This window comes from Sceloporus undulatus, chromosome 3 (assembly GCF_019175285.1).
Source record: "Sceloporus undulatus isolate JIND9_A2432 ecotype Alabama chromosome 3, SceUnd_v1.1, whole genome shotgun sequence".
Classification (NCBI taxonomy): domain Eukaryota; kingdom Metazoa; phylum Chordata; class Lepidosauria; order Squamata; family Phrynosomatidae; genus Sceloporus; species Sceloporus undulatus.
Window position 1 is genome coordinate 11,121,436 of NC_056524.1, and position 14,022 is coordinate 11,135,457.

Below are 14,022 nucleotides of genomic sequence, written 5' to 3' on the forward strand. Positions count from 1 at the left end.
TAATAGTACCTCAAAATGCACAAAGTCCCAGTGTCTGACATAAAATGAGATAACCCCACTTGAAATCAGCACACAGTGGTCATGAAAACTTACCGATTTATTTAAAAACTTAGGATTCACATGGATGCTAGAAGTATTCACATTAGGGGGTAATGGCTTAATTGGCCAAGCAGGGTCTACTGAATTCACCCGGACATCGAGAGCATACAGTTTCTTCAAAGGGAAAATTTCATCCCACGTGGAACGCAATTTAAATAAACTTTTCCTAGTATTTTCATCCACCTAAGAACAACAGAACAATTCTATGGCTTGTTATGTTAATATAACACATGTATTATGCTTCTTTCTACACATCAAGATCTCTAGCTATACCTTGTCCATATGTGTGTACTGAAGTTCCACTGATGTCAAGCGAACTCAAGTTAACACAGCTGAAATACTGTGGCTTGTATAAGTATCAGAACATTTAATATATATACTTTCCACATGAGTTACAGAGATAAATACTTTACCCCATTTTATTTTTAAAACTAATATTCTACTGTATGTTCCCAACTAGACCCTCAAAACAACTCACAAAACAACACTGATTTTTTTAAAATTACACATGACATTTCTCTCAAGGAGGCATAGGCTGAATAAAACAAACTATTGCATTCATGCTGCATTATCCAACTTAAATCAAGCACTTATGTAAGTACGCATAGGCAGGTTATGCCCTGTTGCATGGTAGTCATGAATTGAATGTCTTAATTTCTTTCCACCACCTTGTTTTATACAGCTACTGAAAATATCCATGTGGAGTCTAAAAGTATAAAACTGTTTGTATTTGAAATCTCAGCCTCATCAAGGTGTGTCTCACAAATTACTCGATCAAGACTTAATCATCCCTAGAGCAAGCACAATGAAGTAAGTAGAACTTACATTAAAACCTTACTAAGACGAGTTCCACTGATTTCAGTGAGTTTAGTATAAGCACGATTAAGTCAGGAACCAACCCACAAATTATTAATAATTAAACAGAAATAAGGATTCAGAGAGAGAGCTGTGTTAGTCCGGAATATCAATATTCATAGTTCTTTTGCTCAATCAATCTGAAAGGTGCTACAAGGTCCCAATGAATACAAAAATGTTATCGTTTGAATAAGATGAACTGCAGTTCTGCTTTAATTTTCCTCTGTTTAGTTTGGTTTTGCCCAAATGGTTTTGAAAACAGGCTGGAATACTTTAGTTATTCAAACATTAAGACAATAATGTTTGAATAACTAAACTATTCCAGCCTGTTTTCAAAACCATTTGGGCAAAACCAAACTAAACTGAATCCTTTTCATTTTCAACACAAATCTAATGGGGATGGGGAAAAGATTACATGTAAAGATCAACAGATCACCAATTTTAACAGGCTCCATTTAAATAACCAATGTTTGCATAATCCACTATCATAAATTACTGAAAGATTTGCTGTGTAAGGTACACAAGAGCATACAAACACACTTGATTATCAATTCCTCTGGATAAGGAGTGTGGTAAGCTTTAAGCATTCACTTTTACTGATGTCACAGAGAGAAAAATCTGATACAAGAAGGAAAATTAAAGCAAAACTGCAGTTCGTTCAGCTTTTAAATGCCTATTTTCCTAGTTCTGGATATGCCTTTTACATTTTACACCATGTACCAATAAACAAGCACTTGGTTTTGTATCATCATTATCTGAATATCATTCACATTCGAGAATGCCATTTTTAAACAGTGAGATATATAAAAGATTCAAATGCATTCTTCACATTTTGTACCCCGCCACACACACAAAACTAAGACTTGGTGCCAAGTGCTGTGTTATGCAACAGCAAATCTGAAAATATTTATGAAAGCACATCTATATAACCTTTCAAACACATTAACAAATGTTGCAACTAAGTTTTTAGTAAATGCAGCAAGATACTCTCTTCCAACATTCTTGACAATGGAATCCATAAGGTACATAACAGGAAGTTTCTCATTAGAAGGAGCCTGGGTAATAAGAAGAAAACTTAAGATGTTTAGTTTAACAAAAGCATGATTTCCGTTTGAGTCACATTCCCCAAATACCATACCTCTATTTGTATAATTTTTTTCAAAGAAAAGATACTTCACAGAACTTGAGAAGCTTGCTAATTCAACTCCCCCAAAAAAAACCCAAAACCCACCAGGTATTATCTATTAAATTGTGAAATATATTCCAAACAGACCCAAGACATAATATTACTGTTAGGATTATCAAACAGACCGTTTTTATATTGTAGGAACAGAATAGATTTACAGGCACACATGCCAACTTGTTGTGATCTCTCTAAGAGGGGCAATGAACCAATTTAAAGATTTAAGCCCATAAACGAAGGGGAAACTCTCAGTGGATGGAAAGATGACCATCAGTGTTGTTGAGCAAGCCACGTTTGGCATAATGTTACTTCGCTGCAATCCACAAATGCTTGAAAAGTGTCACCAACTCTGTCCAACTCACTCTGACTCTGTCAAAACCATACAACTGGAAGCAAAAAAAAAAAGGATTCATCCAAATGGAGTTTGGTGGCGAATAGAAAGACTTGTAACTGAAGCCAAAGACTGGCACAGAAGACAGTCTTCCAGGTCTGGACACTCCTCATGCGCAAGGGGGCCGGCTGGACAGTTTTCTCCATATAAAAGATGTGCTCCAGTTCATGCAGTGCACTCTGTGTTGCTGAGGCTTAACTTCCAAGGAAAGTGGAAGCCTACTCGGATTTGTTCAAATCAGCATTATCTCAGGGGTAGGAAGCTTCCCAAAAACATCAGAATGCATGGAGACCTCTTCAGAAGGGTAATTAAATGGTTCTATCATTGTTGCTTATTAGTTATCCTCCTTCGGCACAGGAGTAGCATAATTCCCATTTTACCCCATAATTCTAAATCTAGTATTTACATGCGGTTTTACGCCTGGCACTCTAGGGCTGGAATCACTGTCAATTTCAATACCCAGATGAGGTGAGCTGCTCAAGTTGTGAAGAAATTTGCAGAAGGTGGACTGGTAACCCATCTTTGTTTTTGTTTTTTGTACTGTTTTTTTAAGTGTGGGTAAACCTGAACCATCTTTACCCTCAATATGTGTTCTGGGTTGTTTTTGTGCACAAGACATTTAAACCATTTCATCAGACTGCCACTATCTGAATTTGGTTTCAGATGGTAGTTATATCAGCCTTCACCAGGTGGGGCTTTATCCAATTCATATAAAGGAAAATGAAGAGCAAAGGGATGTATGCCTTCATATAAAACAAAGACAGAGCAGGCATGGCATATATGGCAGGTAGAGTATAAGGTTATTACTACCGAAGAGTGGGGAATTAGAGTAATTGACTAATCACAATGTAACTGCCCACTGTCAGGCTTCAATTTTACTATTACAGCAGATTTGGGAAGAATAAAGTAAAGCTGCTTGGGACTATTTGTGCACAGGTTCTCAACAGATCTCAGGCAGTCCAAGATGTAGCTGTTTTATTCAAGTCTTAATCCCAAAGCATGCAATATATTTTCTCTGTAGCAAAGCTGCTATTTCACGGATTATAAAATCCTTAATACACTGATGGATCTGTGTGTGAAGCTCTGATACAGGGAAGCAGACTATCACGGATCTCCTTTTGGGAATGAAGAAGCAAGCCCCCAACTTGAAATGAGAAGAATGCCACTTGTGATGAGAACTCAGGACTGTAGCACTTAAGTTACCAAACTACCCCATGGGTTTTTAAAAGAAAACACACTGGGATTAATGGAGGTCATCTAAATGCTCAGGCAAACCCAAGTTTAGATTATCAGGCAGCTGTGAAATGGGGAAGGGCACACAAAGCACTAGCAAACCGGAGGTGAATTAATTTCAAGTTCATCTGCAGGAAAACCATATTCAGAGTTGCCAATAGACTGCGTGTTGTTCTCCTCCAAAGGTGACACGAATGAGTGTTGAAAATGTGGGGGCCTGGGTTTCTCTGTTAAACTTCCAGTTTTCAGCCTTCTCGTCCACGTTCTTTGTTGTAACACCCAGGCCCCAGATAATTTTAACACTTTACAAACCAGATTCTGCACTACACCCGGAAATAAAAAGACAAATACATATTTCATACATTTTATTTACATTTTTGAATACCAGTCACACATTTCAAAATCATTTATTAAAAATGTAATCAAACCACTCTGATTTACACTAATAGAAACTTATCTCCAGACACAACTTTGAAAAGTAGTTTTCAGGAAACTCAAATCTCTTGTATCATCGTGGTCACTAATGACAACTAAGCAAATCTAATGAGGTACGATTTAGATGTTTTTAAATACACTTAAGGGGATAACTAGGTAACCACCCAACCCAAACCAACAGTACTGGAATGTATGATCCTTTATGTACTTCCAGTCACTTACAGAGGAGTGAAAACATATGAAAACTAAGTGTGGAAAGTGTCTGGGAATATATTGTGTTACTCAATCTACACTGACAAGAAGCTTTCCCCTATTCCTGCTTTCAATACAGGAATTTTTATTTATCATTTAAACCCCCAGATTAATTGCCAAATAAAAAAAACCCAGCAACCTGAAGGAAACAGAGAAGGGGGAGGGATGGAGGGAAAGGGGCAAGGACCTGAGATGCTTTACTGATTAGTCGTATGTTAGCCTTTCACTACTTGAATGATAAAAGGATTCCGAAGTCCTGGGCAAAAAGGCAAAGCTAAACCTAAATGGCATGCAGCCACCAAACACACTGCCTAGATTTTCTGACATAATGCCTTGACTAGTCTGAGTCTGCTTCTTCTTTTTGCACCATATTCATTCTGGCAAGCCATGTGGGAATTTAAAGGCTGCTGCGATTATCAGACAAATGAGCACTTTTTCTGCCTTAAAGAATAGGCTGCTCTTTCAGGAGAGGCAAACTCTTCTCTCTCTCACACAACACACACACAACACTCCCTTCTAATCTGTCCTTATGCTTAGGTTTTGTGGGTTTTTTGGATTATGTGGCCATGTTCTGGAAGACTTTATTTCTGACGTTCCACCAGCATCTGTGGCTGGCATCTTCGGAGAATTCATTCTCTGAAGATGGCAGCCTAGATGCGTGGTGAGAAGTCAGGAATAAACTATTCTAGACCATGGCCACATAATCCGAAAAACCCACAAAAACCTATGGATGCGACCATGAAAGCCTTCAACTTCACACTGTCATTATTCTATGCTCAAGGGTTCTAGAAATATAATAATCCCCTCGCCTTGCAAACATCTTTCCCAGAAAACAGCATAGGGAGAAACGATAGACCTTCCCTCCTTCATAAACAACAAATTTCTAGGTTTCATCTATCTAAACTAGCACAGCAGGTGACGCGATAAAGCCATACTTGTTTGCAAAATCTTATTTTGATCCTTTAATTCTATTCAGAGGCCAGTGAGCCTAAGATCAAAGCATGCCACCTGCGAAGAGCAGGAGAGCATGGCAAAGCATGGCTTCTGCTGCACCAGTCACTGCCAGGCCGCCATGTGTCCTTCTCTTTTACACAAGCTTGAGAGCCTGCCATGGTGGCTGCTCCTGTTCCTGGCCAGGGCGCGGCAATCAGCTGCTGCGCCAATGCTGTTGCCAATCTAAAATCCCATATTCCCTTTACAATGTAACTAGACATCCCCCCCCAACCTGACCTACCAGAGAATGCCCTCCCCACAGAATACTGTCTGGGCGGCTTTTACTAACCTCTGAGGGGTTTTCCATACCTAAGGGCCCATTTTGCATAGAAAAGCCACCTCCGATGCGCCCTCCCATTCTTGTCACTTCCTACAGTATCCAGACCCCCCTCACCAGCCGTGCCAATCTCTAAGTCACTTCACCAAAGCCGGAAAAGCAGCCCCACCAAGAGGAATCAACATTATGTTGTTGTTGTCTTCAAGTCTTTCCCGACTTATGGCAACCCTAAGGTTGGCAGCCCTAAGGCCATGGGTGTTCTTTGATAGTGTCTTCAGAGGGTTTGCCATTGCTCTGAAGCTGAGAGAGTGTGTGACTTGCCAAGGTCAGCCTGGGGGTTCTGTGGCCCTCGCTCCCCAGAGGCCTATCCACTACTCAAACTGCTCCACCGCACGAGCTCTAGCCCTCTGGGGCGCCATACTGTGTTCCCCAGCACCCCAATCCCACACACCACTGGCACCCACTGACTGCCTGGTCCGTTCCTTCATCACCCACAGGGTTTCTATGCTCCCATGGCTGGACCCATCATCATCCACAAACTGCTTTATAATCTGCCCTGATCCTGGCAATACGTTTGTGGGTCAGGCGGGGATTTGGCTGTGCGTACTTTGGACAACAAGGGCCCATAACCTCTGTCTTGTGTGGAGAGAGAGAGAGCTCAGCATGTATAATCAGACAAGCAAAATTCTTGCAAGACTATACATTTGCCCCTTTCTCAGGATCCAGTTCCTTGGCCTAGCCAAGCCCCCTTTGCCTTATCCTCCTCTGTAGGCCTTTTCTCTGCTTCCCCCTTTCCCTGTCTTTTGCTCTCATTCCCTGATCTACCCTTTTTGCTTCCAATCCACAGTGTCCTCCCCCCCACACACTCCTTAATCTCTCTGTGTCACCATGCATTCAGAACAATCCCCCTCTTCTTTCCCTGCATCTGACTAAACAGAGGATGGAGGGGAATCTGGCCCTTGCCTTGCTTTCTCTTCCCTCTCATTCCCCATCTGCCTCCCCCTCCCTCCATGGACTGGGCCAAAAAAGGCAGTCACGAGAATGGGGGGCAAATGAGGAAGGAATCCCAGCCCACTTCCTCTCTTTTAAAGTCTTAAAGAGGGGAATGTGGGCCTAGACTTGTTTGCTTTTCCCTCCTCCATTCTTGGATCTGCCTTCTTTCCCTTGGTCTTCTCTGGCCCAGCTGAAAGGGGAGCAGGGCCGGCCTGGCTTCCCCCCCCCATTCCCCCAACTGCCTCCTGAATTCTCCCAACCCTTCGGGCTCTCCCTCCCTCTGACTAAAAGGGGAACGTAACAAGGAGAACTGGCTGGGCCTTGTCTTTCTTTCTCATCTCAGCCTCCCTTCCTCTTCGCCCACAATCTCCCATCTGCCTTGCTTTTTCTGTCGCCTCTCTTTTGACAAAGCCTTCCTTCCTTGGGCTTTTCGTCCATAACCTGATCTCTCTCTCTCTCTCTCTGCTGTTGCTCTTTAGGCTCTTCTCCTTCCGAGGGGAACTGTGTCCCTAGACAGCCCCTCATGCCTGGCCTCTTTTTCCTCCATGATCTCCAACCCACCCCCTCATACTTCTTGACTGATGGGGAGGAGGGGGCCTTGGCCCTAGAGACGAAGGAAGGGGGGATGGTCACGGAAAGGGTGCTTTTGCTTCTAATACTCTGACTAACGAGGGGCCCTAGAGATGGGGAGAAGAGAGAAAGAAAGGGGGGATGAAGTCAGGGAGATCGAGGGAAGAGGAGAGAAGGAGGACGGAGGGGCTCGTATAGATCTCTATCTCTCTCTAGTATTCCGGCGCGGGGAGTTTATAAAAACCTTGGCGATTTGCGCCTCGCCTCGATAGGAGAGACGATGTCCTTGGCGGCAGGGCAAGGGCACGTTTCTCGGCCAGGATGGTCAGCATGTTGATGTGGGGCTTGCTGTTGAACGTCAGGTCCTCCAGCGAAGACTGGTGTCGCGGCAGGCGTCCTCCCCGCCGCCTCCTCCCCGCCGCCAGACCCTTCGCACCCGCTGCTGCGTGCTATTGGAAGAAGTGCTGCCGCCGCCCGACATCCTGGGCTCCCGCCGAGGAGAGGGAAAGAGCGACCGAACCAGAACACCCCCTGCCTCCTCTTGCTCCTCCCGCCCCCCCGGCTGTCGTTGCAATGGCCTCCTCCGCGCCGCGGGTGCTGCGCTTAGTTCGCCCGGAGCTCATCCTCTGGCCGCTGTTGCCGTCGTCTTCGTCGCGGCTTCTCTCCGGACGCGCTTCTCGCAGAACAAGACACGGACAAAATGGCGGCCACGGCTGGCGGGTTGCCTCCTCCTTCCTCCTCCGGCTCCAACCGCTGCGTCATATGAATTGGTCTTCAAGGGAGGGGCTTAGCAAGGGACCCTTTTGTTCGCTGCGGCGAGCCGCCATTGGTTACACGTCCCCCCAATCCGCGTCCTGATTGGTCCCCGCCGCCGCTTGCGTCACTGTACGACACGCTTTGTTACGATTGGTCGGCGCTGGCGGTGAGGCTGCGCGAGTGATGGCTTTGCGCTGATTTGGTTGACGTTTGCAACCACCACACTGTGGAAGGGAGGGGGGGGGGGAGAATGTAGGGTTATTTCCCTAGCCCCGCCCCTTTTCGCAACACTCGGTTTCTGTGCCTTTTTCCTATTGGTCGGTTTGCCTCGCTCGGCCGTTGCTATGGGTAACGAGGCCTAGCTTAGCGCCTCGAAGGTGGATCCACGGCGTAAATTTTCGCCTGGTGTTCATACTGGTTTCTTCGCTCCACAATTTTATGTTTTTATTTTAGCTTCTAAACCATGTACCTGGGAAGTGGGTTTTTAAATAAGGACAGAACGGTTCGCTGTTTAGAACTGGCCTTTGTCCTGGCCATCGTGCCTGTTTACATCGCTTTCAAAGGTGTTGGGTGCCAGACCTACGAACCTCTTTCTGGTGTCCTCTCGGTAGACTACTGTACTTGAATGCAAGTGAGTGATAAAAACTATCAGCCAAGGGCGGAGTTACGTGGACGGCCTCGTCTGGCGGACGCTGAGGTCTCATCTCTCTGGGAATCATCGCATGCTGCTGCAGGGTGTATCGCTTAGTTCCCACGTCCTGATAAGCGCTGGGCGTTGCCGGCTCTTCAGATGTTTTCTTATCTTTGAATAGCCACGAGATGACCGTGGGCAAGATACAGCCAGGAAAAAAATACCACAGAGTACCGTAGTCTTCATTCGCCGGACATGCCATGCCCTGCCCTTCTGTCGCATTTGAATCATGAGTTCCGCTTTCTGAACTCCCATGTTTGAAAGGTGGGTATTCCCCTCACCAAGGTGCTCTTGAGGTGGTGTTAATGGCCCTCACAAGATGACACTGGCCTGGAACCTAGCCCTGAACCTGTATTTATTAATACCACAGACATTATGACAATGCACCCTGGCATAATGTGCTTTGCCAACACAGTGACCATAGCAGCTTTAAACGGAAGCAGGAAAAAAAATGTCTCACCAAAACTACATCCCAGAAGTCCCTAACAAATGAAAGCCATGGGTGGCAGAAAATTGTAGTAGGCATTTTAATGTTATATGTGTTAAAAATTATGTGTTGTCTCCGCCACTTTGCTTTTCCCCCTACTTTTAAAACTGTAATCATTTTTGAAGTTGTTAATTTTAATAACTATGTTTTATACTGTTTTGTTATAACTTGGAGTTACAACATTAAACTAAACTAACTCTGGTGGACTCTGCTGTTCTGGAGGAGGCTTTAAACAGAGGTTGGATGGGCTTCTTTCATAGAATCATAGAATTGTAGAGTTGGAAGAGACCAATGGGCCATCCAGTTAAACCCCATTCTGCATGCAGGGAATCTCAATCAAGCATCCCTGACAGATGGCCATCAGCCTCTGCTAAAGATCTCCAAGGAAGGAGACTCCACTACACTCCGCAGGAGTGTGTTCCATGTCAACAGACCTTACTGTCAGGATAGTTCTTCCAATTGAGGTGGCTATCTCTTTTCCTGTAGCATGCATCCATTGCTCGAGGTCTAGTCTCTTGAGCAATGGATGCAAGCTACAGGAAAGAGATTCCACCTCAGGAGTGCTCAGCTTGTGTATTCCTGCCTGGTGCAGGGCTGGATTTTAAATGAGCTTTGTGATCCTTTCCAGCTCTTTAAAATTACATGACTTTGGACTGGTTCACCTGGTAGGTCTACAAACAGGCCAAGTTAAAAAAGAAATCCAGTACAAGTATCTCATAGTGATCTGGATTTGGGGAGACTTAGGCCCTGTACGACAGGTCAAAATAAACCTGCTTGGGTCACTTTGGAGCTATTAAATGATGCATGTGTCCTAGAGTCCCGAAGAAGCTGTGCCAAGAGCAACTCCAGTCCTAGGACTAGATTGCAGCTTTTGCGCAGCTTCTGGTTCTTGGCAAATGCATCATTTAACAGCATACCTCCGAAGTGACCCCAAAGCAGATTTATTTTGGCCTGTCTGTATGGCCCTTTATATTCTCTTTTCTGCCCCTATTGTATGGCTTCAGTCATCCTGATGCTTGGCCTTAGGTTCTGCACAGACTGCTGCCATTCCCCATCATTGATGGAAGAGATTATAAATTTCACTTGCCATTCCAGAAACGTCTGCTTTCTCAAAGGAGAGTCACCAAATGTGTCATCTCGGCTTTGTGCCTGAATGCAAATCTCAAAGCTTGGTGGGTCCAGGGAACTATAAAGGAGACTGGCAGACAGGTTTCATAAGAAGCTTAATAACATTATCAAATGTGGAGAGAAGTGGGATGTCTCCTGCTTCGCCCCACATTTTAATTTCTTGTCTTGTTAAAGTGTTATTTTTGTTTGGCTGTTTTACAAAACTAGTGGTGCATCCGCACTGCAGAAAATAGTCCAGTTTGACACACTTTTAACTCCCTGGCTCCGTTTTGCTTGGGATTCTGTGATTTCTAGTTTTGTGAGGACACTTAGCCTTCTAGATCGAGGAGTTCAGTTGCTGCAACAATTGCAGCGTTCTCAGCATTCCATAGCATTGATCCACAGACAGTTAGTGGTGTTAAACTAGATTATTCTGCATTACGGTGTCGCTCAAACTGATCAGGTGGTGTGGTGGAAATAATGTATTAACTGAATAAATCTTTGGTGGATTTCTTTTTAAGCGTTGTGGGAAGACCACCTTTGATCAGACCTTATTGAGGGAGGAGGGGTCTGTTAATAAATGGTGGCTATAGAACCTCCAGATACTAAAGACATATACCCCAAAATAAGACACTGGAAAACAAACAACATAGAAGGCTCTCCCTCTCCCTACGCCGCTTCGTTTGGTTGGCTCCCTGGAGCATTTATCTAGCTATGATTTGATGTTGGCCAATCTGGAAAAGTCACTTGGTGGCCGATTATTTAAATATATCTTAGCTCCTGGCAGGCAGAAAACAGTTAAAACTCAGTTCGAAACAATTTAAAACAATCTAAACTTTAAGCCAATTAAATAAATTGCTATGAAACTTATTAGCTATATCAAAATTTCAAGCAAGTTAATTAACTGTCTGCATGTACAAACTGGATAAACGTACTAGGTCCCTGAGGGCTTTAAGAAAAAGCCATGCCTTAACGGGTTGGTTGCCATTTGCCTTCCCTGAGGTGGAGAGTGTGACTGCCCAGATGGGTTTCATGCTGGGCCGGGAACGAAACCCTGATCTCCGAGTCATAGTCCAACAACAGAGGGAAGGTATTCTACAGATTCCCGGAGCCAGTTGGGTGTAGTGTTGTAGTAGTTTGAGTGTTGGCTAGGGCTCTGGAAACCGAGTTGAATCCCGGCTCAGCCATGTAAGCCCACTGAGTGTTCTTGGGCAAGTCACATACTCTCGCCCTCAAGGGGGCGGCAGTGGCAAACCCCTTCTGAAGAATTTGCAGCGAAAAACCGTGATTAGGTTTGCCTTAGTTTAGCCATAAGTCCGAACTGACTTGACAACGCACACACAACAACAGCTATTCCACAAGGGGGGTGGGTGCACAGCAAGGGAGGCCCCGTTGTCCATGTCCTCAGTGTGTATTGCTTAACTTGGTGGCACACAGAGAAAGGACCTGCACAACACCTCAGTCCTTTGGCAGATATATATACAGTAGGGGGAGGTACTCTTTCTAATTTTGTGGTCCAACCAATCCTTATTACAGGTGTGTTTGGTGCAGGGTTGCATCTGCACTGCAGTATAATGCACGTTTGACAATGTCTATATCACAAGGGTTCAGTGCTATGGATCTTGGGATTGTTAGTTCTGTTGTGGCACAAGAGGGTCTCTGACAGAGAAGGCTAATATCTCACAAAGTCCACATACAGAATTCACCACCACCTTGAAGCCATGGCAGTTAAAGTGTTGTCAAAGTGCCTTAATATGCATAGTTGTAGATGCAGGCCTGACTAAGAAGTAGCTATTTCTTTCTTCTCTTTTAAACTGCATTCTTTCTGCTCTCTTTCCCCCAGGAGGACAAACCTTTTTATTTCAGAATGGACCTTCTTATTGTGGGCAAAAAAATCCCCCAAAATGATACTTTTTTGCAGTGGTGGTTGTGTTATGCCTTTACTCACTTTTTCTTATCTTATTTTTCCTAATGTGTTTTAAACCTGTACTTAAAATCTAATTGTTAATAAAAATACTGTGTTCATTTTTTTAAAAAGTTGTACAAAGTTTTAGGTTGTGATACGTGGGCCCTTCTCGGTATCCAATCTGTGGTTGGTAACCAGGACCAATCCGTGTGGTAAACCTTAATCAAGAGGATGGTACAAGTCCCTATAAGATAGGATGCATAGTAAAATAGCTGTAAATCCCTTAGTACACAAATGGCATAAAGAACTCAGCGTTTGAGCTTTTGGTGGGTTGTGCTGTGTATATAAGTATTCAAAGACTGTGGATGGTTGAATACGCTTGGATGCAGATATTGTGGATAACTAGATATGTCTGGAACTGTTGTACCAGTATGTTGTTTTTGTTTGTTGTTATTAAGCACACAGGAGCAGAGCACGACCGTAATATTAAATTTGATAGATAGAGAGAACCAAAAATAACGCCATTATCAGTGGGGGGCGAAATTCTGCCCAAAACCGTTGCCATCCAAAAAAGTTAGCCTTTTATATCCCTTTCATCAGTCGTAGGTGGTCCAACAAGGATCCTTCTTGTCTTTACCACTTCTTTCCTAGTGCACATGGCCTTGGCTCTTGGTCCATCTTCTCTGCTTGTCCTGCCACCCTGCTAGTATCATGGTACCTGTCAACCCTAGCTGTATTTCGATGTACTGCAACTCGTTTGGCTTCGGTTAGCCAAGCTGACCTGGTGGGACATTGGAGCAAACATTTTGGAACTGGACCATGGCTTCCCTATGAAGTGCTTGTGGTCCCTAGTTCTTGGTGTTCCTTTGTGTCATCAAAGTTTTGCTAGGGCTTCTGTAGCACTCAATTATCTATTGTGCACTGGCACCAGAGGTGCTACTGTTAAGGATAGTGTTGAATTCTTGATCTGTTAGTGATCCTTAAGCAACATGTTGGAACGAGAGCCACTCTAACCAAACGGGGCAAACTGGGCTGTTTTGTCTGTTTCACAGAGAGATATCCCTGCTGCGTGTGGGATGTTCCCAACTTGGAAAAGTTAGTTTTTGGCATTACAGCTCCCTGGAACCCCCCCAAACCAATTTTAGGGCAGTTATACATCCAAATCAATGTGCCATTTTACAGATGCTGATCTCAGCTCTGTGTGAAACTTCACACAAGGCAGCAGGGAGAAGCAGAGAATAACTGATATAATAACACTTAAGATGATAACTAACAGTATATGTAATCAAAGTAGGCCTCAGAAATCACGTCTGATGGAGGGAAATAGGAAACCACACAATACTGCATTTGATGACCACTGGTGGTGTCTTGTGTGATTGAAATATGCCACAAGTCTCCAGAGCGGGGTCTTGCAGAGGAAGTAACCCAGCAAAATTACAGTGGTATTTATTTGGGATGATAAGGACAATCTCTTATGAGCTCTGATTGGTACTTACTTTAAAATAATTTTTAGATTGTATTTCCATTTGTGACCCATATTTATCTTCAGTTGTGGGTGAGGGAGCGAAAAATATTTGACAAAACTCTTTTTTAAAAAAGAACCTCCTTCTATTGCAGGAGATGTGACTCTTTGGCGCGTGGTTTGATAAAATGCTGCAATAATGCAAAACCATTAAGTTGAGCTTCAAATGTTTTTGCTTTCATAATCCAGCAACTCCGTACGGTGTGTGGGTGCTGGTGTCTCTTTGTGGGTGCGGGTTAACCAGACTATTGAATGCTCCCTACGTGGGCATT

The 14,022-nt window shown here is 43.9% G+C and overlaps 1 protein-coding gene across 1 annotated transcript in view; it reads left to right on the plus strand.

The window, feature by feature from the left end:
* The window catches only part of PCF11 (PCF11 cleavage and polyadenylation factor subunit), a 36,166-nt gene that overhangs the window by 6,372 nt on the left and 15,772 nt on the right, over nucleotides 1-14,022 (plus strand). The window contains 1 exon segment of the mRNA XM_042456960.1: nucleotides 7,644-7,997. Within this exon segment, the coding sequence (XP_042312894.1) occupies nucleotides 7,644-7,997 (354 nt within the window).